The 22,880-nt window shown below is 45.6% G+C and overlaps 4 protein-coding genes across 4 annotated transcripts; all 4 read right to left on the reverse strand.

Moving 5' to 3' along the window:
* Positions 1 to 4: 4 nt before the first annotated feature.
* On the reverse strand, positions 5 to 340 carry LOC308512251 (T-cell leukemia/lymphoma protein 1A-like; the record flags this gene model as incomplete). The annotated part of the gene is made up of 1 exon (XM_081082049.1): positions 5 to 340. The coding sequence occupies one exon, from the start codon at positions 338 to 340 to the stop codon at positions 5 to 7; it is 336 nt and encodes a 111-aa protein (XP_080938175.1).
* A 5,906-nt stretch (positions 341 to 6,246) lies between these two features.
* Positions 6,247 to 8,243, reverse strand: LOC308512253 (protein p13 MTCP-1-like; the record flags this gene model as incomplete). The annotated part of the gene is made up of 4 exons (XM_081082050.1): positions 6,247 to 6,573; positions 7,775 to 7,852; positions 8,143 to 8,156; positions 8,213 to 8,243. The coding sequence occupies 4 exons, from the start codon at positions 8,241 to 8,243 to the stop codon at positions 6,247 to 6,249; spliced, it is 450 nt and encodes a 149-aa protein (XP_080938176.1).
* A 4,940-nt stretch (positions 8,244 to 13,183) lies between these two features.
* On the reverse strand, positions 13,184 to 13,540 carry LOC308512254 (protein p13 MTCP-1-like; the record flags this gene model as incomplete). The annotated part of the gene is made up of 1 exon (XM_081082051.1): positions 13,184 to 13,540. The coding sequence occupies one exon, from the start codon at positions 13,538 to 13,540 to the stop codon at positions 13,184 to 13,186; it is 357 nt and encodes a 118-aa protein (XP_080938177.1).
* A 4,588-nt stretch (positions 13,541 to 18,128) lies between these two features.
* On the reverse strand, positions 18,129 to 18,467 carry LOC308512255 (T-cell leukemia/lymphoma protein 1A-like; the record flags this gene model as incomplete). The annotated part of the gene is made up of 1 exon (XM_081082052.1): positions 18,129 to 18,467. The coding sequence occupies one exon, from the start codon at positions 18,465 to 18,467 to the stop codon at positions 18,129 to 18,131; it is 339 nt and encodes a 112-aa protein (XP_080938178.1).
* Positions 18,468 to 22,880: the final 4,413 nt, after the last annotated feature.

Below are 22,880 nucleotides of genomic sequence, written 5' to 3' on the forward strand. Positions count from 1 at the left end.
TGTCCTACGAGTCTTTCATCAGCTCAAGCGTCATTTCCTCCACGCCATTCTCCTTGACGTGGTGCACGATGCGCCAGAATTGGAACATAGGGTCCACGTACTGGCCTACAGGGTGGAGCGTCCACATCCAAGGCAAGGTGCTCAAGGTCAGAGGACTGGTGCTGAGTAAGTAATGCCCCCTGGGGAGGTCTTTCTGGCGCAACCGGACTTGCCGGACACCTCGTATGTCCAAGAGGAGTGGCAGCCACGTGCGTTGGTTCTCGTCCTCATACACCGAGAGCCCACGCCTCAGGCAGATAGGGTGTGAGTAGAGGTACTCCTTCGAAGGGAGCTCAGCCATGACCCCTCCGTGGTCCAAGGAGCAACAGCCACAGCTTCTCAGAGCCTCTCGCTACTTCGGTCCTGGTATCAAAAGACAGGGGATAGGGTCTCCAAATGCATTTTACCTCGGCTTTTATCTTTATGGTTTTTACGGTTGTGTTTGTGGTTGCCTTTGTTTCATTTTGCAAATTTATAAATATCAACTCTTCTTTCTTTTTAGTTTTAAATCTCTCTTCTTGTACAACCTGTCCAAAACGTACTTAATGTAAAATATGACTCTATGAAATTTTAAAAATGTTTTTTCAATGACAGCTAACATAGAACCTTAGGTTCATTTCAGGGGTACACCCCAATGGTTAGACATTATATAATGGACTAAGAAATCATGGAATTAATCTCATACCCATCTGACACCATACACAGTTATTATAATATTACTAGAGGCTCAGTGCACAAAATTTATGCACTTGGGGTGGGCTTCCCGCAATCAGCCCTGTGGCCTCTGGGAATCAGGACCCCTTGAGGGATGTCCAACTGACGGCTTAGGTCCGCTTTAGTTCTGCCAGGGATGCTCCCACCAAATCCTGTACTCAGTCGCTGTGAGCCTGCCTTTAGGCTGAGTGTAGGTCCCCCTTTGGGAGAGCACTGAGCAGCAGTGGACAGCTCCTGCCATGAATATCTGCCCCCGGCGATCAGTGCGTGTCATAACGGCCAGTCATTCTTCCATTTTTCTATTTGCGTATTAGCCTTATATTATATAGGATAGACTCAAGGCTCTACATTACTGTGCCATGACTATTCTCTCTTTTTTATATAGTTTTACTGATTTCAGAGGGAAAGGGAGAGGGAGAGAAAGAGAAAGGTCAATGATGACAGAGAATCATGGATGGGTTGCCTCCTGCATGCCCCCTACTGGGGATCAAGATTGTAACCTGGGCATGTGCCATGGCTGGGAATCAAATCGACATCTCCTGGATCCTAGGTTTAAGCTAAAAAACTGTGCCATGCCAGCCGGGCTCTTTATTTCTTTTCTTTTTTTTCCTATTCTTTTCTATTCTTTACCTTTCTTTACTTTTTTCTTAATTAAACTTTGTAGTTGGTTCAACTTATCTTTTTCTCCTGACAACACCACCTTCTTTCTGATCATCTCAGAGGGAACTCACAAACCATAGAACAACCCTCCTCGTGCAAAGAATATGCTTTACCTTTAACAGCTGGCAGAGAAACAAAGCTAACGTCTGCATCCAGGTGGGCTTCTTAACAGCCGTCTTGCTTCTCAAGTACTGTTGAGAGAGGCAAGACGAAAATATTCAGGGACAGACAGATACCTGGAATAGCTGATTGTGCAAACAGGAAGCAAGTGACAGGTGAAACAGCAAGTTGGATTCCTGAGGTCTCATAACATCACTTATAGAATGACCTCTCCCTTCCCCAAACCTCTGCCATGCTCTTGGCAAGAGCTGTATGGTTTTGCTGCTAAACTCACTTCAGTACACAAAGTCCAAATTCCTTCCTCAGATCAGACTCCATCCCCAATCCTTCCTTCTCCTCCGCCCATCCATCTTTTTCTTACCTGTTCTTCTTGCTGTGAAGGCAAAGCAACGTTTTTTGCTCCTTTCCACTGTGACCGGTATCTGCTTCCCCCTGTCACCTGCAGAAAAAAGAAAATGGCCATGATACACTTGTTCCAGAGAGTCCGTGCATCAGGAATGTGTCCAGAAAACACAAGGTTTCCCTGACTCACACCCCAGAAACCATTCCCGGAAGCTAGGTGGTGGTGAGGAAGGAAAGAGGTTTATTCAGGTGCCAGCAATCAGAGAACATGGGGGAAGCTCATCCCAAAACCATCTGAACATCTCACTGCAGGTAGAGGCTTTTATAAGGAGGGAGAGGCCAAACAGAGAAACGAGGTCATGGGGCGGGGCTTGAGAAGTTCTCTAGGTGTCGACAGTACAGTCCAATCTGATAAGGATGTTGCAAATGGTCATGTGTCGGTCCAAGGTGCGTCATCCGACACTTTGTCCTCCTGGTTCTAATGATGAAGGTCAGCAAATCTCCCAGAACTGGGAAGGTCAGAGTTCATATCTTCTAAAATTAGTTCCTTGGATTCTTATACAAACATGCTGTTTACCTACAAGCTTCATTATTAGTCTGGGTCTGTATTTACAGGAACAATGAGGAAAGAATGGGGAGGTTAGTTGTAATTCCCACTGTGACATGAAAGCTGAGAAGCTTCAAGGTGTTTCCACATTTGAAAAAGTCAAATTGGCCCTGGCCAGTTTGGCTCAGTGGATAGTGTCATGGTCTTCAACCTAAAGGGTCCTGGTTTCTATTCCTGGTCAAGGGCACATGCCCAGGTTATGGGCCTTATCCCTAGAGAGGGACATGCCGGAGGCAGCCGATCCATGATTCTCTCATCATGGATGTTTCTAACTCTCTCCATCTCCCTTCTCTCTGAAATCAATAAAAATATATTTGAAAAAAAAGAAACAAATCAAATTGCCTCCCCAATATTCACAAACTGAACCGAAGTGCACAGAAATACCCAGAATCAGGCAAATGTCTAAGTTACTTGGAAAGAATAAAAGTGCCCGTCTCCAACACACTGGTTTCAAATCCCCAGCGGGGACAGGAATTTTTCATGGAGGGTGCGGTCAGAAATTCTTTTCATTTTCGGACATCTGGTCAACCCAATTCCAATGGAAGTTTTGATGTAAGCCTCCCCCGCCCCAAGGGTGAGATATCAAACAGCTGGGTAAGCCCACCCTTAAATTCTTAAATATTCCTCATTCATCAGCCCACACTTGACATCTATCCATAGCTTCTTATCCGAAGAACCATGCGGGCTTAGAAGTGTTAATATCATGGAGAATTGCATCCAATAAACCTCAACACACAGCCTTCTCCCTACTCTTAAAAAAGACAAAGAGTGTTCAATGACAGACACAGGCATCCCTGACTATAAAGTTCAAAAAAATTTAATGTATTCATTTCAGGAGAGAGTCATTGATTCTTTTCCAAGTAATTTTCAGTATAATCACGTTTATCCTTCCCTGAACTTAAGGTCTTTGTATTTGCATTTGAATGAATCCTAACCATAGGTTATAGCAACATGTATGAATTTTTAAAATAATAAAGAACAAGTAGAGCAATGACTATCTATATTAAGAAAGGGGTAATATGCTAATTAGACATGATGTCTTCCAGACGATCTTCTGGATGTCCTTCCTGACAAAGATGGTCCCAGGAGAAGCCACCCTGTGTCCAGGCTGCTTGAAACCAGGTGTGGCAAAGCTGGCCCTGGTCCCAGTTGCCTGTGGTCAGCTGGCATAGGGAAGCCTGGGTCCTAGGTGCAGGGGCCGAGGCAGAGGCAATTAGGGGTGATCAGGCCAGCAGGAGAGCAGATAGAGGTAATCGGGCCAACAGGGGAGGAGTTAGAAGCATCAGGTCGCAGGGGAGCAGTTAGGGGTGATCAGGCAGGCAGAGGAACACTTAGGGGTGATCAGGCAGTCAGGCAGAAGTGGTTAGGGGCGATAAGGCAGGCAGGAGAGCAGTTAGGCGCCAGCAGTCCTGGATTGCAAGAGGGATGTCAGAATCGAGAAGGCCTGAGGGACCCTCCCCTCCTCAGCCCCCGTGGAGGAGTTTCATGCACCGGACCTCTAGTACTGAAATGATTGTCTACGGTGGATTTTCTTCTCTTCTAGACTCCGTCATCACAATGTGCTTTTAATAAAGTATTTGCTATTTTTACAATTCACAAAGCGGTAGTTGGACATTATATATGACTTCCTACATATACTTCCACATAATAGATGTTTTAGGGGATATTCATAAATATCAAATGCCAACTAAGTGCATGGGTTTTTAATACTTTGGGACACTGGTCAAAAGGCAGAGAACATATATGCGTAACCCATAGACACAGTCAACATTGTGGTGATGGCGACAGGAGAAGGGGAGGACATGGTGGAGGTGGGATAAGAGAGGGAAAATGGGGGCATCAGTAGTAATGAAAACAATAAAAATAAAGTAAAAAAAATAAATATGATGCCCAGCTGGTGTGGCTCAGTGTTTGAGCGTCGACCTATGAACCAGGAGGTCACAGGTTCTTTACCCGGTCAGGCACATGCCTGAGTTGTGGGCTCGATCCCCAGTAGGTGGCATGCAGGACACAGCCAATCCATGGTTCTCTCTCATCACTGATGTTTCTCTCTCTCTCCTTCCCCCTCCCTCTCTGAAATCCATAAAACATATTTATTAAAAACACACACATACACACACATAAAACCAGAACTTTTTCTGAAGGGAAGTAGAGAAAACGATGCTTTCATTTCTTTGAAGACATGGGGGACGGGGGGAGAGTGTGTGATAATCTGAAATTATACATTACCCTCCTTAAAAAAGGCCAGTCATGGGTCAGACCCCCAAAACCCAACAAGGATGTGAAATCCACTTCAAATGCATAAAAATTACCGGTAAAATCAAACAAACAAACAAAAAAACAAATGTAAACTTTTCGGAGAAGATGAGAATTAAAAATTTCAAGGGTTATTGGGGCAAGAAACTCCACACACAATGAGAACAAATCGGTTCTACGAGTGGAAAAATTATGGGAGAAAAATTATACACACAATTAACACGACTTCCCCTTTATTTGAAATCGCGGGCTTTTTTCTAATGGAAATGGAAGCTCCCTCGGAGGTAATCACCAACGTGATGAAATATATATACTGTGGGCAGTCTCTGTATTTGCGGAATCTGAGCTTAAATTCCTGTTCATATTCTTGGAAGGCGAACGAGAGGTCTTAGGAACTGGTTCCCAATTTCATCGCCCATGTAAATCGAAAAATTGGTGTGTTCTTTAAAAATATTTTTATGAGAGGCCCGGTGCACGAATTCGGTCACCATTGGGGTCCCTCTGCCTGGCCTGCGGAATTAGGGTGAAACCGGCTCTCTGACAACCCCCAAGGGGTCCCGGATTGGGAGACGGTGCAGGCGAAGCCTAGGAACCACACTGGTGCAAGATCGAGGCCGGGATGGGAGGTGGGAGGTTGGCCAGCTGGGAAGGGACCACAGGAGGGCTCCAGGGCAAGTCCACCCATCACACTCAGTCCCGATCAGCCAGACCACAGCAGCAAGATGACCTACCAGTCTGAATGTCTTGTCCCTGGTGGTCAATGCATGTCATAGTGACCAGTTGAAAACCTTAGCATATCATTTGCATATTATGCTTTGATTGGTTGAACAGACGACTGGTCGACTGGACACTTAGCATATTAGGCTTTTATTATATCAGATTTATTTCATACAGGAAGGGAGCGAGAAACATCAATGATGAGAGAGAATCATTCATCGGGTGCCTCCTACACTTCTCCTACTGGGGATTGAGCCCACAATCAGAGAATGTGCCCTTGACCAGAATTGAACCTGGGACCTTCCAGAGTCCACAGTCCAACCCTCTGTCCACTGAGCCAACCAAGCTAGGGCTCATTGGTTAATTATGGCGTGTGCCCTAACCGGGAATCGAACCGTGACCTCCGGGTTCATAGGTCGTCCCTCAACCACTGAGAAACATCACATTGGCTCAAAATGCTTTTATTGATTTGAGAGAGAGAGAGAGAGACAGAGAGAGACGAGAGAGAGAGAAGAGAGAGAGAGAGAGAGAGAGAGAGAGAGAGAGAGAGAAGGAGAAGAAGGAGAAGAAGAAGAAGAAGAAGAAGAAGAAGAAGAAGAAGAAGAAGAAGAAGAAGAAGAAGAAGAAGAAGAAGAAAGAAAGAGAGTGAGAGAGTGAGATCAAGGTGCCCTCCCACCCAGGGGGTGGCAAATAGAACAACAGAGCTTATTAAGAAGGTGAACAGATCTATACATGTCCCACCGTCAGACCAACAGTACTGGGGCTCAGGTTGACAAGAGCCAGGGACCCCATCAGGTGTCCAACGAGTCTTCCATCAACTCAAGGATCATTTCCTCCACGCCATTCTCCTTGATGTGGTGCACGATGCGCCAGAACCGGCGCAGGCAGTCCAGGTACTGGCTGCCAGGTTGGCGCGTCCACAGCAAAGGCATGGTGCTCGAGGACAGCGGGCTGGTGGTGAGTGCGATATGCCAACTGGGGATGTCTTCCTGGCGCAACCGTACTTGCAGGACACCTCTTGTCTCCAAGACGAGATGCAGCCACGTGCGCTGCTTCTCATCCTGGTACACCGAGGGCTGATGTATCCTCAGGCAGATGGGGTGCGAGGTGAGGTGCACCTTCGACGGGAGCTCGGCCATGACCCCTCCGTGGTCCAAGGAGCAAGAGCCACAGCTTCTGAGAACCTCTCGCTACTTCGGTTCTGGTATTGAAAGACAGGGGAATCAGATCTCCAAACGCATATTACCTCGGCTTTTTATCTTTATGGTTTTTATGGTTGTGTTTGTGGTTGCCTTTGGTTTATTTTGCAAATTTATGAATCTCAACTTTTCTTTCTTTTTAGTTTTAGATCTCTCTTCTCAAAAAACCTGTAAAAAACGTACTTAATGTAAAATATGACTCTATAAAGGTAACATGGTCCTATGGAATTTTAAAAACTTTTTTTAAATGAGTGAACATAGAACATTAGGTTCATTTCAGGGGCAAACCCCAATGATTAGACATTATATAATGTACTTAGAAATCATGCAATTAATCTCATACCCAACTGACACCGTTCACAGATGTTGTAATATTACTAGAGGCTCAGTGCACGAAATTTACGCACTCAAGGGAGTCCCTCAGTCAACCCTTCAACCTCTCCCAGTCCGGGACCCCTTGAGGGATGTCCAACTGAAGGCTTAGGCCCGCTTTAGTGCTCCCATGGAGGGTCCCACAACCCCCCTGTGCTCGGCAGCTGTGAGCCTGGCTTTTGGCTGAGTAGTGCTCCCCCTTTGGGAGTGCACTGACCACCAGTTGACAGCTCCTGCCATGAGTATCTTCCCCCAGTAGTCAGTGTGTGTCATAACGACCAGTCATTCTGCTGTGTTTTGATTTGCACATTAGCCTTTTATTATATTGATTTGACTCAAGGCTCTACTTAATTGTGCCATGACTATTCTTTAATTTTTATATAGTCTTACTGAATTCTGAGAGAAAGGGAGAGGGAGAGAAAGAGAAAAATAGTTCAATGATGACAGAAAATCAAGGATTGTTTGCCTCCTTCTTGCCCCCTACTTGGGATCAAGAGTGTAACCCGGGCATGTGCCATGACTGGGAATCAAATCGACATCTACTGGTTCCTAGGTTTAAGTTAAACAACTGAGCCATGACAGCCAGGCTCTTTTTATTTCTTTTCTTTTCTTTTCTTTTTTTCTTAATTAAACTTTGTAGTTGGTTCAACTTTTCTTTTTGTCCTGACAACACCACCTTCTTTATCATCATCTCAGAGGAACTCACAAACCATAGAACAACCCACTCCATGCAAATAATATGGTTTACCGTTAACAGCTGGCAGAGGATCAAAGCTAACATCTGCATCCAGGTGGACTTTTTAACAGTGGTCTTGGTTCTCAGTTGCTGGTGAGAGAGGCAAGACCAAAATATTCAGGGACAGACAGATACCTCTGATAGCTTTTCAGGCAAACAGGAAGCAAGTGACAGGTGAAACAGCAAGTCGGATTCCTGAGGTCTGGTAACATCACTCATAGAAGGATCTCTCCCTTCCCCAAACCTCAGCCATGCTCTTGGCAAGAGCTGTATGGTTTTGTTGCTAAACACACTTCAGTCCACAAAGTCCAAATTCCTCCCTCAGATCAGACTCCATCCCCAATCCTTCCTCCTCCTCCTCCCATCCACCTTTTTCTTACCTGTTCTTCTTGCTCTAAAGACAAAGCACCGTGGTAGCTCCTTTCCTCTGGGACCAGCCTCTGCTTCTACCTGTCAACTGCAGAAGCAAGAACATGACCATGATACCCATATTCCCAGGATTCCATGTACCAGGAATGTGTCCAGAAAAACAAGGTACCCCTGACTCACACCCCAGAAATCAGTCCCGGGAGACAGGTGGTTGTGAGGAATGAAAGAGGTTTATTCAGGTGCCGGCAACCTGAGAAGATGGGGGAAGCTTTTCCCAAATCACATCTGCACATCTCAGTGCAGGCAGTGGCTTTAATATGGAGGGAGAGACCAAACAGAGCAAAGAGGTCAGGGGGCAGGGCTTGAAATGTTCTCTACATGCCCACAGGCACAATCCAATCTGATAAGTATCTTGCAAGTGGTCAGGTGACCATCCAGTGTGCGTCATTCTAGACTTTGTCCACCTGGTTCTAAGGTTGAAGGTCGCCATATCTCCCAGAACTGGGAAGGTCAGAGTTTATATCTTCTAAAATTAGTTCCTAGGATTATTTTACAAACATTCTGTTTACCTACAAAATTCATTATTAGTCAGAGTCTGTATTTACTGGAACAATGTGGAAAGAGTGGGGAGGTGAGTTGTAATTCCCACTGTGACGTGAATGCTGAGATGCTTCAAGGCGTTTCCACCCTTTGAAAAAGTCAAATTGTCCTTGGCCGGTTTGGCTCAGTGGGTAGAGTGTCAGCCTTCGACCTGAAGGGTACTTGTTTTGATTCCCGGTCAAGGGTACATGCCCAGGTTGTGGGCTTCATCCCAGGGAGGGATGTGCAGGAGTCAGCCGATCCATGATTCTCTCATCATGGATGTTCCTAACTCTCTTCCTCTCCTTTCCTCTCTCAAATCAATACAAATATATTTGAAAAAAAAAGAAAAAAATCAAATTGCCTCCCCAATATTCACAACCTGAACCACAGTGCATAGAAATACCCAGAATCAGGCAAATTTCTAAGTTCCTTGGAAAGAATAAAAGTGCCCATCTCCAACACGCTGGTTTGAAATCCCCAACGCGGGGACAGGAATTTTTTATGGAGGGTGCGGTCGCAAATTCTTTTCATTTTCGGACATCTGGTCAACCCAAATTCAATGGAAGTTCTGGTGTAAGCTTGCCCACCCCCCCACCCCCCGCTAAAAGGGTGAAATATCAAAGACCTCGGTAAACCCACCCTTAAATTCTTAAATATTCCTCATTCATCAGCCCACACTTTACATCTACCCATAGCCTCTCATCCAAAGAATCATGCTGGCTTAGAAGTGTTAATATCATGGAGAATTGCATCCAATAAACCTCAACACACAGCCTTCTCCCTACTCTTAAAAAAGAGAAAGAGTATTCAATTACAGACACAGGCATCCCTCACTATAAAGTTCAAAAAAATGTTTAATGTATTCATTTCAGGAGAGAGTCATTGATTCTTTTCCAAGTAATTTTCAGCATAATCCCATTAATCCTTCCCTGTACTTAAGGTCTTTGTATTTGTGTTTGAATGAATCCTAAACATAGGTTATAGCGACATGTATGTATCTTTAAAACAAAAATGAACAAGTAGAGCAATTACTATCTATACTAATAATGTCTTCCAGACGATCTTCTGGATGTCCTTCCTGACAAAGGTGGGCCCAGGAGAAGCCACCCTGGGTGCGGGGTGCCTGAAACCAGGTGTGGCAAAGCTGGCCCTGGACCCAGGTGCCTGTTTCCAGCTGGAGCAGGGAAGCCTGGTTCCTGGGTGCAGGGGCAGAGGCAGAGGCAGAGGCAATTAGGGGCGATCAGGCCAGCAGGATAGTAGATAGAGGCAATCAGGACAACAGGCGTGCAGTTAGAGGCATCAGGTCGCAGGGGAGAAGTTAGGTCCTATCAGTCAGGCAGAGGATCCTTTAGGGGTGATCAGACCGGCAGGCAGAGGGGTTAGGGGCAATCAGGCAGGCAGGCGAGTGGTTAGGAGCCAGCAGTCCTGGATTGCAAGAGGGAATTCCCAGATTGGAGAGGAGATGAGGGACACCCCTCTTCCCACGCATGAGTTTCATGCACCGGGCCTCTAGTAATTAAAGGATGGGCTAGGTTGGATTTTCTTCTCTTCTACACTCCATCATGTCAGTCTGCTTTTTAAAAAAGTATTTGCTATTTTTACAAAGCCCAAAGCGGTAGTTGGACATTATATATGACTTCCTACATATACTTCCACATAATAGATGTTTTAGGGGATATTCATAAATATCAAATGCCATCTAAGTGCATGGGTTTTTAATACTTTGGGACACTGCTCAAAAGCCAGAGAACATATATGTGTAACCCATAGACACAGTCAAAACTGCGGAGATGGCCACAGGAAATGAGGAGGGGAGGACATGGTGGAGGTGGGATAAGAGGGACACTGGGGACATCAGTAGTAATGACAATAATAAAAAAACAAGTAAAAAAAATATGATGCCCAGCTGGTGTGGCTGAGTATTTGAGTGTGACGGTCCAGTCTGCGTCATCCTAGCATTTGTCCTCCCGGCTCTAATGTTGAAGGTCATCAAATCTCCAAGAACTGGGAAGGTCAGTGTTCATATCTTGTAAAATTAGCTCCTAGGATTCTTATACAAACATGCTGTTTATCTACAAGCTTCATTATTAGTCAGAGTCTGTATTTACAGGAACAATGTGGAAAGAATGGGGAGGTGAGTTGTAATTCCCATGAATTACATGAATTCATGTAATTACTGTGACATTAATGCTGAGATGCTTTGTTCTTCTTCAAGGTGTTTCCTCCCTTTAAAAAGTCTAATAGGTCCTCGCCGGTTTGGCTCAGTGGATAGAGTGTCAGCCTTCAAAATGAAGGTCCCGGGTTTGATTCCCGGTCAAGGGCACATGCCCAGGTTGTGGGCTTGATCCCCAGTGAGGGATTTGCAGGAGGCAGCCGATCCATGATTCTCTCATCATGGATGTTTCTAACTCTCCCCCTCTCACTTCCTCTCTGAAATCTATGAAAATATATTTGAAAAAAAAAAAAAAAAGGCCGAAGCTCTATCCACTGAGCCAAACAAGCTCGGGTGCAAGGTCGTCTTTAAATGACTACACACCTGATATGTTAAACCAAAAAATATAATAAACTATTTGAAAACAATGTTTATTTAATGGGAAGGCAACACTTGCTAAATATTTTTTTAAATGAATTTATTGACTCAGAGAGGAAGGGAAAGAGAGAGGGAGAGAAACATCCATGATGAGAGAGAATCACGGAACGGCAGACTCCCGCACGCCCCCTACTGGCGATCAAGCCTGCAACCTGGGCATGTGCCCTTGACTGGGAATCGAACCATGACCTCCTGGTTGATAGGTCGGTGCTCAACCACTGACCCACGACGGCCAGGCCAGAAGTGCAATATTTTGACTATGAGAAACACACCTTAGAAACACATCCCTCACGCTCCCTAGTCCTCAGCCTTAAAGGTCTCAATGTGCATTTGCAAACACTATCCTGCAAGAGGAGAATTTACTAGCAGTCAGTGATCTCTTTAATGCAACCATGGATGCCCTGAAATTAATTTCTGGGGCTTCCCCTGGCTCCCCCTCCAGCACCCATCTCTGGTGCGATGCTAGATGAATTTTATGATCGGTGGGCTTTGTTTGGGGCTGTTTAGTGCTAAACACAACTAAAAACCCATAGGCATCCAGAGCTAGATGCTAAAGCCATACACAGAGCCGGTTCGAGGTTTCAGAAGATGGGCCCTGGCATCCCTCCTAATTCCTCAAAGGAAGGAGATGATCAGCATAAAACACCTGTAATCCCCCAATCATTCGTTCTTTTTTTGGAGACGGTAGTATCGGTTGACGAACCTCAGGAGATCAAACAATGAGAACCCTGGTCAATGAAATGAAAACTATTTCCAGTGATGTCTTTGAGCCTTGTCTACTGGGTGTGGGGTAATATTATCAGGCTTAAGGTTTTTTTCTTTGTCTTTATCTGTTTAATATATTTTAACTAGAGGCCCGGTGCACCAATTCATGCGCCAGTGTGGTCCCTAGGCCTGGCCTGCAGGGATCGGCCGAAACTGGCTCTCTGACATCCTCCGAGAGGTCCCAGATTATGAGAGGACACAGGCCAGGCCAAGGGATCCAAGTGGTACAGGATCAGGGCCGGGGTTGGATGTGGGAGGTTGGCCAGCTGGGTCAGGACCGTAGGAGGGCTACAGGGTGTGTCCACCCAGTCTCACTCAGTGCCAGTTAGCCACACCCCAGCAGCAATCTGACCTACCAGTCTGAATGTCCTGTCCCTGGTGGTCAATGCATGTCATAGTGAGCAGTTGAGAAAACTTTGTATATCATTTGCATATTATGCTTTGATTGGTTGAACAGATGACCGATCGACTGGACACTTTGCATATTAGGCTTTTATTATATAGGATTAATATCATATAGGAAGGGAGCAAGAAACATCAATGATGAGAGAGAATCATAAATAGGGTGCCTCCTGCACGCCCTCTACTGGGAATGGAGCCCAAAACCAGAGCATGTGCCCTTGACCAAAATCGAACCTGGGACCTTACAGAGTGCACAGTCCAACCCTCTATCCACTGAGCCAAACAAGCTAGGGCTCATTGGTTAAATCTTGTCTGTGCATTGACCAGGAATTGAACCGTGACATCCGGGTTCAGAAGTCATCCCTCCACCACTGAGAAACACCAGCTTGACACAAGATGCTTTTATTGATTTGAGAGAGAGGGAGAGAAACAGCTGGACAAAGAGACAGAAAGAGAGAGAGAAAGGAGAAGAAGAAGAAGAAGAAGAAGAAGAAGAAGAAGAAGAAGAACAAGAAGAAAGGAGAAAGAGAGAGAGAGAGAGAGAGAGAGAGAGAGAGAGAGAGAGAGAGAGAGAGAGACGTGCTCTCGCACCCAGGGGGTGGCATATAGAACAAAAGAGCTTATTAAGAATGTGACCAGAACTATACACGTCCCACAGGCAGGCCAGCAGAACTGGGGCTCAGGTTGACAAATCCAGGGACCCCATCATTGTCCTACGAGTCTTTCATCAGCTCAAGGATCATTTCCTCCACGCCATTCTCCTTGACGTGATGCACGATCCGCCAGAACCGGCACATGGGGTCCACGTACTGGCCTACAGGGTGGAGCCTCCACATCCAAGGCATGCTGCTCGAGGTCAGCGCGATGGTGCTGATTCCGATATCCTCACTGGGGATGTATTCCTGACGCAACCGTACTCGCAGGACACCTATTGTGTTTATGACGAGATGCACCCACGTACGGTGGTACTCGTCCTCATAAACCAAGGGCCCACGGATCCTCAGGCACAAGGGGTGGGAGGTGAGGTGCACCTTCGACGGGAGCTGGGCCATGACCCCTCCGTGGTCCATGGAGCAACAGCCACAGCTTCTCAGAGCCTCTCGCTACTTCGGTCCTGGCATCGAAAGACAGGGGATGGAGTCTCCAAACGCATTTTACCTCGGCTTTTATCTTTATGGTTTTTACGGTTGTGTTTGTGGTTGCCTTTGGTTTCTTTTGCAAATTTATAAATCTCAACTTTTCTATCTTTTCAGTTTTAGATCTGTCATCTCGAACAAACTGTACTGAACGTACTTAATGTAAAATATGACTCTGTGAAGGGAACATGGTCCTATGGAATTTTAAAAACATTTTTTAAATGACAGTTGACATAGAACATTAGGTTCATTTCAGGGGTACACCCCAATGATTAGACATTATATAATAGACTAATATATCATGCAATTAATCTCATACTCATCTGACACCATACACAGTTATTATAATATTACTAGATACTCAGCGCACAAAATTCATGCCCTTTGGGGGTCCTTCAGTCAGCCCTGCAGCCTCTCACAGTCCGGGACCCCTTGAGGGATGTCCAACTGACAGCTTAGGACCGCTTTAATGCTGCCATGGATGCTCCCACCAACCCCTGTGCTCAGCAGCAGTGAGCCTGGCTTTTGGCTGAGCGGCGCTCCCCCTGTGTAAACGCAATGACCACCGGTGGACAGCTCCTGTCATGAGTATCTGCCCCTGGTGGTCAGTGCGTGTCATAGGGTCCAATCGTTCTTCCGTTGTATTGATTTGCATATTAGCCTTTTATTATATATGAATGACTCAATGGTCTCCTTTACTGTGCCCTGACTATTCTTTCTTTATTTATATAGTTTTCCTGATTTCAGAGAGAAAGGGAGAGGGAGAGAAAGAATGATCAATGATGAGAGAGAATCACGGATTGGTTGCCTCCTGCATGCACCCTCTGGGGATCAAGAATGTAACCCCGGCATGTGCCATAACTGTGAATCAAATAGACATCACCTGTTTCCTAGGTTTAAGCAAAACAACTGAGCCATTCCAGGCGGGCTTTTTTTTCTTTGTTTTCTTTTTTTCTTAATAAAAACTTTGTAGTTTGTTCAACTTTTCTTTTTTGCCTGACACCACCACCTTCTTTCTGATCATCTCAGAGGGAACTCACAAACCATAGAACAACACACGCCATGCAAATAATGTCCTTTACCTTTAACAGCTGGAAGAGGAACAAAGCTAACATCAGCGTCTAGGTGGGCTTCTTAACAGCCATCTTCCTTCAGGAAGTGCTGTTGAGAGAAGCACGACCAAAATATTCAGGGACAGACAGACACCTGGGATAGGTGATTGAGAAAACAGGAAGCAAAGTGAAAGGTTAAAGAGCACGTAGGATTCCTGAGGTCTCATAACATCACTTATAGAATGATCTCTCCCTTCCCCAAACCTCAGCCATGCTCTTGGCAAGAGCTGTATGGTCTTGCTGCTAAACTCACTTCAGTAAACAAAGTCAAAATTCCTCCCTCAGATCAGACTCCATCCCCAATCCTTCCTCTTCCTCCTTCTCTTACTCACATCCATCGTTTTCTTACCTGATCTTCTTGCTGTGAAGGCAAAGCACTGTTCTTCACTCCTTCCCTCTTTGACCGGTCACTGCTTCCCCCTGTCACTGCAGGTGAAAGAACATCTCCATGATACACCTGTTCCAGGGAGTCCATGCACCAGGAATGTGTCCAGAAAAACAAGGTTCCCCTGACTCATTCCCCAGAAGCCACCTCGTGAGACAGGTCGTGGTTAGGAAGGAAAGAGGTTTATTCAGGTACCAGCAACTTGTGAAGATGGGGAAAGCACGTCCCAAATCCCATCTGCACATCTCAGTGCAGGCAGAGGCTTTTATAAGGACGGAGAGGCCTAACATAGGAAGGAGGTCAGGGGGTGGGGCTTGAGAAGTTCTCTATGTGCCCACAGGCACAATCCAATCTGATAAGAATCTTGCAAGTGGTCAGGTGACGGTCCAGTGTGTGTCATCCTAGCCTTTGTCGTCCCTTTTTTAAGGTTGAAGGACATCAAATCTCCCAGAACTGGGAAGGTCAGAGTTTATATCCTCTAAAATTAGTTCCTAGGATTCTTATACAAACATGTTGTTTATCTACAAGCTTCATTATTAGTCAGAGTCTGCATTTACAGGAACAATGTGGAAAGAATGTTGAGGTGAGTTGTAATTCCCATGAATTACATAAATTCATGTAATTAATATGATATGAATGCTGAGTTGCTTTGTTCTTCTTCAAGGCATATCCACCCTTTGAAAAAGTCAAATTGGCCCTGGCAGGTTTTGCTCAATGGATAGAGTGTCGGCCTTCGAACTGAAGGGTCCCGGGTTTCATTCCTGGTCAAGGGAACATGCCCAGGTTGTGGGGCTTGATCCCCAGTGAGGGACTTGCAGGAGGCAGCCGATCCATGATTTTCTCATCATGGATGTTTCTACCTCTCCCTCTCTCCCTTCCTCTCTGAAATCACTAAAAATATATTTGAAAAAAAAAGACCGACGCTCTATCCACTGAGCCAAACTAGCTCGGGAGCTATGTAGTCTTTTTTTTTTTTTTTTTTTTCTATGTAGTCTTTAAATGACTACCCACCTGGTATGTTGAACTAAAAAAATAATAAACTATTTTAAAACAATGTGCATTTACTCTGAATGCAACAGTTGCTTAATATTTTTTAAATGTTTTTATTGACTCAGAGCGGAAGGAAAAGCGACAGGGAGAGAAACATCCATGTTGAGAAAGAATCAGGGGTCGGCCACCTCCCGCACGCCATCTACAGGCGAATGACCAAGCAACGAGGGCATGTGCCCTTGACCAGGAATCACACCATGACCATGGGTGAATATTTTCAGGCTTAATGTCTTGATAGGTCAAAGCTCAACAATTGAACAATGGTGGCCGGGCAGGAAGTGTAGTATTTTGAATATGAGAAACACACCTTAGAAACACACCCCTCACGATCCCCAGTCCTCATCCTTACAGGTCTCAATTTACATTTTTGCATACTTTCCTGCAAGAGGAGAATTTAATCAGCAGTCTGTGATATCTTTAATGCAACCATGGATACCCTGAAATTAATTTCTGGGGCAGCCTCCAGCTCCTACTCCAGCCGCCTCACTCTGGTGCGATGCTGGATGAATTTTATGATTGCTTGGCTTTGTTTGCGGCTATTTAGTGCTAAACACAACTAAAAACCCATATGCATCCAGAGCTAGATGCTAAAGCCATACAGAGAGCCAGATCGAGCCTTCAGGAGACGAGCCCTGGCATCGATCATAATTCCTCAAAGGAAAGAGATGATCAGCATAAAACACCCCTAATCCCCCAAATATTCATTCTTTTTTTGGAGACGGTAGTTTCGGTTGACGAACCTCAGGAGATCAAACAATGAGAACGCTGGCCATTGAAAAGAAAACTATTTCCAGTGAGGTCTTCGAGCCTTGTCTACCGGGGATGGGTGAATATTTTCAGGCTTAATGTCTTTTTCTTTGTCTTTCTCTGTTTAATATATTTTTACTAGAGTCACGATGAAAGAATTCATGCACCAGTGTGGTGCTTCTGCCTGGCCTGTGGGGATCGGCCGAAACTGGCTCTCTGACATCGCCAGAGGGGTCCCAGATTATGAGAGGGCACAAGCCAGGCCACGGGATCCCAACGGTGCACGATTGGGGCCCGGGTGGGATGTGGGAGGTTGTCCTGCTGGGTCAGGACCGTAGGAGGGCTCCAGGGTGTGTCCAGCCCTTCTCACTCAGTCCTGATCAGGCAGACCCCAGCAGCAAGGTGACCTACCAGTCTGAATGTCTGCTCCCTGGGGGTCAATGCATGTCATAGCCAGCAGTTGAGCAACTTCAGTATATCATTTGCATGTTATGCTTTGATTGGTTGAAGAGATGACCGGTAGACTGGACACTTAGCATATTGGGCTTTTATTATATAGGATTAATTTCATACAGGAAGGGAGCGAGAAACATCAATGATGAGAGAGAATCATACATCAGGTGCCCTACTGGAATCGTGCCCACAACCAGAGCATGTGCCCTGGACCAGAATCAAACCTGGGACATTTCAGAGTCCACAGTCCAACCCTCTATCTCCTGAGCCAAACAAGTTAGGGCTCATTGGTTAATTCTTGTGTGTGCCCTGACCAGGAATCGAACCGTGACCTCCGGGTTCATAGGTTGTCCCTCAACCACTGAGAAACACCTGCTTGGCTCAAAATGATTTTACTGATTTGAGAGAGAGAGAGACAGAGAGAGAGAGAGAGAGAGAGAGAGAGAGAGAGAGAGAGAGAGAGAGAGAAGGAGGAGAAGAAGAAGAAGAAGAAGAAGAAGAAGAAGAAGAAGAAGAAAGAAGAAGAGAAAGAACAACTAGAACAAGAACAACAAGAATAATAAGAACAAGAAGAAAGAGAGAGAGGGAGAGAGAGAGAGAGAGAGAGAGAGAGAGAGAGAGAGAGAGAGAGAGATCAATATACCCTCGCACTCAGGTGGTGGCAGAAAGAACAACAGAGCTTAGTAAAAAGGTTTACTGAACTATACACATCCCACCAGCAAGCCAGCAGGACTGGGGCTCATGTTGACAAGTGCCATAGACCCCATCACGTGTCCTACGAGTCTTCCTTCAGCTCAAGGACCATTTTCTCCAAACCAGTCTCCTTGACGTGGCGCACAATGCGCCAGAACCGGCCCATGGAGTCCAGGTACTGGTTGCCAGGTTGGATCGTCCACATCAAAGGCATGGTGCTCGAGGTCAGCGGGCTGGTGGTGTGTGGCATATACCCACCGGGGATCTCTTCTTTGTGCAACAGTACTTGCTGGACACCTCCTGTCTCCATGACGAGATGCAGCCATGTGCGATGCTTGTCATCCTCATACACCGAGGGCGCACGGATATCCAGGTAGATGGGGTGTGAGGTGAGATGCACCGTCGACGGGAGCCTGGGCATGGCCCTTCCGTGGTCCAAGGAGCAACAGCCACAGCCTCTCAGAGCCTCTCCCTACTTCGCACCTGGAATCGAAAGACAGGGCATGGGGTCTCCAAACGCATTTTACATCAACTTTTATCTTTATGGTTTTTAACGGTGTGTTTGTGGTTGCCTTTGGTTCAAATTTATAAATCTCAACATTTCTTTCTTTTCTTAGCTTTAGATCTCTCTTCTTCAACAAATTGTACTAAACGTACTTAATGTAAAATATGACTCTATGAAGGTAACATGATCCTATGGAATTTTAAAAATATTTTTTAAATGACAGTTGACATAGCACATTAGGTTCATTTCAGTGGTAAACCCCAATGATTAGACATTATATAATGGGCTAAGAAATCATGCAATTAATCACATACCCATCTGACACCATACACAGTTATTATAGTATTACTAGTGGCTCAGTGCACAAAATTCATGCACTTGGGGGGGTCCCTCAGTCAGCCCTGCAGCCTCTCAGAGTCCAGGACCCCTTGAGGGATGTCCAACTGACGACTTAGTCTGGCTTTAATGCTGCCGTGGATGCTACCACAAACCCCTGTGCTCAGCAGCTGTGAGCCTGGCTTTACGCTGAGCGGCGCTCCACCTGTGGGAACGCACTGACCACCAGTGGACAGCACCTGTCATGAGTATCTGCCCCCGGTGGTCAGTGCGTGTCATAGTGTCCAGTCATTCTGCCGTTTTATCGATTTTCATATTAGCCTTTTATTATATAGGATTGACTCAATGCTCTACTTTACTGTTCCATGACTATTCTTTCTTTTTTTATATAGTTTCCCTGATTTCAGAGAGAAAGGGAGAGGGAGAGAAAGAAAGATCAATGATGACAGAGAATCACGGATTAGTTGCCTCCTGCATGCCCCCTACTGGGGATCAAGACTGGAACCCAGGTTGTGCCATGACTGGGGATCGAAACTACATCTCCTGGTTCCTGGGTTTAAGCTAAAAAACTGAGCCATGCCATTCAGGCTTTTTTTTTTCTTTTTTCTTAATAAAAACTTTGTAGTTGGTTCAAATTTTTGTCATTACACTACCACCACCTTTTTCTGATCATCTCAATGGAACTCACACACCATAGAACAACCGACCCCATGCAAATAATATGCTTTATCTTTAACAGCTAGCAGAGGAAGAAAGGGAATGTCTGCATCCTGGTGGACTTCTTAACAGCCGTCTTGCTTCTCAAGTGCTGGTGAGAGAGGCAAGACCAAAATATTCAGGGACAGACAGGTACCTGGGATAGATGATAGGGCAAACAGGAAGCAAAGTGACAGGTGAAACAGGAAGTAGGATTCCTGAGGTCCCATAACATAACATATAGAATGATCTCTCCCTTCCGTAAACCTCAACCATGCTCTTGGCAAGAGCTCTATGGTTTTGCTGCTAAACTCACTTCAGTCCACAAAGTCCAAATTCCTCCCTCAGATCAGACTCCATCCCCAATCCTTCCACCTCTTCCTCTTCCCATCTACCTTTTCCGTACCTGTTCTTCTTGCGGTGAAGTCAAAGCACCGTTCTTCGCTCCTTTCCTCTGTGTCCGATCTCTGCTTCCCCCAGTCGCCTGCAGAAGAAAGAAAATGGCCATGATACACCTGTTCCAGGGAGTCCATGTATCAGGAATGTGTCCGGAAAAGAAAGATCCCCTGACTCACACCTCAGAAACCAACCCCGGAGACAGGTGGTGGTGAGGAAGGAAAGAGGTATATTCAGGTGCCAGCAACCTGAGAAGATGGGTGAAGCTTGTCCCAAAAACCATCTGCACATCTTAGTGCAGTCAAAGGGTTTTATAAGGAGGGAGAGGCCACACAGAGGAAAGAGGTCAGGGAGCGGGGCTTGAGATGTTCTCTACGTGCCCATAGGCACATTGCAACCTGATAAGGATCTTGCAAGTGGTCAGGTGACGGTCCAGTTTGCGTCATCCTTGACTTTGTCCTCCTGGTTCTAAGGTTGAAGGTCATCAAATCTGCCAGAACTGGGAAGGTCAGAGTTCATACCTTGTAAAATTTGTTCCTAGGATTCTTATACAAACAGGTTGTTTACCTAAAATCGTCATTATTAATCAGAGTCTGAATTTACAGGAACAATGGGGAAAGAATGGTAAGTGAGTTGCAATTCCCACTGTGACATGAATGCTGAGATGCTTCAAGGCGTTTCCATCCTTTAAAAAGGTCAAAATGGCCCTAACCAGTTTGTCCCAGTGGATAGAGTGTTGACCTGTGAAATGAAGGTGCCAAGGTTCGATTCTGGGTCAAGGGCACATGCCCAGGTTGTGGGATTGATCCCCAGTGAGGGACGTGCAGGAGGTAGCCGATCCATGATTCTCTCATCATGGATGTTACTAACTCTCTCCCTCTCCATTCCTCTCTAAAAAAAAATAAAAAGAAAAAACAACTCCCAGCTCAATGACCTGGATTGAGGCAAACTCTTCCCCAATTAGGAAGGAAAGATGAATGGGGTCCTAAGGAAATGTCCTGCATCTGCCCGTTGGCATTTAGGAGAAGCAAAATAAGAAGAAAAGAAAAAAGGGGTGAAAAAAATCATTATACAAATGTCACCCTCATACTGCCGTTGAAGGAATCGAGCCCAAAGGGTCATGAGACAGTGAGTCTGCAGTGCAACACATGAAAGATCCTGTGGTGTTGGCTCTTTTATAAAAAAAAATTTATTTTTTTATTGATTTTAGAGATGAAGGGAGAGAGAGATAAAAACATCAGTGATGATGAGAGAGATTATGGACCTGCTCACTCATGCATGCCCACCACTGGGGATAGAGCCCACAACCCAGGCATGTGCCCGTGACTAGGATCGAAACCAGGACCCTCCAGTCTGCAGGCCTACGCTCTATCCAATGAGCAAAACCAGCTCGGGCGCTAGGTCGTCTTTAAATGACTACACACCTGGTATGTTAAACCAAAAAAAAAAAATAAAAATAAACTATTTTAAAACAATGTGCATGCCATCTGATGCAACAATTACAATATTTTTTTAAATGATTTTATTGACTCAGAAAGGAAGGGAAATCGAGAGGGAGAGAAACATCCATGATGAGAGAGAATCACGGCTTTAGTGTCTACCTCTGTGTGCATTTAGGTTTTTAATTGTGTTTAGCACTAAACAGCCCCAAACAAAGCCCAGTGATCATAAAATTCATCTACCATCGAACCAGCAAGAGGAAGTTGGACGGGGATCGAAGGGAGCCCCAGAAATCAATTTCAGGGCATCCATGGTTGCAATAAAGGGAATCAGGGAACGGCCGCCTCCCCCTCACCCCCTACTGGCAAATGAACCTGAAACCCGGGCCTCTAGTAAAAATATATTAAACATCTCAATTAAAAGTATATTAAATCGAACCTGGGACCTTAAGCCTAAACACATTGGCCCCGCCCTGGTCGACAAGGCTAGAAGACATCACTAGAAATAGTTTTCATTTCAATGACCAGCGTTCTCATTGTTTGCTCTCCTGAGGATAGTCCACTGATACTACCCTCTCCAAAAAAAGAACAAATGTTTTGGGGAATTCGTGCACCAGTGTGGTGCCTTGACCTAGCCTGCGAGGATTACCCGAAACTGTCTCTCTGATATCCCCCGAGGTGTCCCAGATTACAAGGGGGCACAGGCCAGGCCAAGGCTCCAAACCGGTGCCCCATTAGGTCTGGGGATTGACACTGGAGGTAGGCCAGCTGGGGAGAGACGACGGGAAGGCTCCAGGGTGTGTCCAGCATGTCTCACTCAGTCCCGATCAGCCAGACCCCAGCAGCAAGCTGACCTACCAGTCTGAATGTCTTGTCCCTTGTGGTCAATGTATGTCATAGCGAGCAATTGAGCAACCTTAGTATATCATTTGCATATTATGCTTTGATTGGTTGAACAGATGACCAGTTGACTGGACACTTAGCTTATCAGGCTTTTATTATATAGGATTGATTTCATGCAGGAAGGGAGCGAGAAACATCAATGATGAGAGAGAATCATACATCGGGTGCTTCCTGCACGCCCCCTACTGGGGATCGATCCCACAACCAGAGCATGTGCCCTTGAGCTGAATCGAACCTGGAACCTAACAGCGTCCAAAGTCCAACCCTCTATTCACTGAGCCAAGCAAGGTAGGGCTCATTGGTTAATTCTTGTCTGTGCACTGACCAGAAATCGTACCATCACCTCAAGGTTCATAAGTCTTCCCTCAACCACTGAGAAACACCAGCTTGCCTCCAAATGCTTTTATTGATGTGAGAGAGAGGGAGAGAGAAGAGGGAGGATGAGAAAGAGAGAAATAGAAGAAGAAGAAGAAGAAGAAGAAGAAGAAGAAGAAGAAGAAGAAGAAGAAGAAATGAGAGAGAGAGAGAGAGAGAGAGAGAGAGAGAGAGAGAGAGAGAG

Source organism: Myotis nattereri (genome assembly GCF_964212035.1).
Source record: "Myotis nattereri genome assembly, chromosome: Y".
NCBI classification, from domain to species: Eukaryota; Metazoa; Chordata; class Mammalia; order Chiroptera; family Vespertilionidae; genus Myotis; species Myotis nattereri.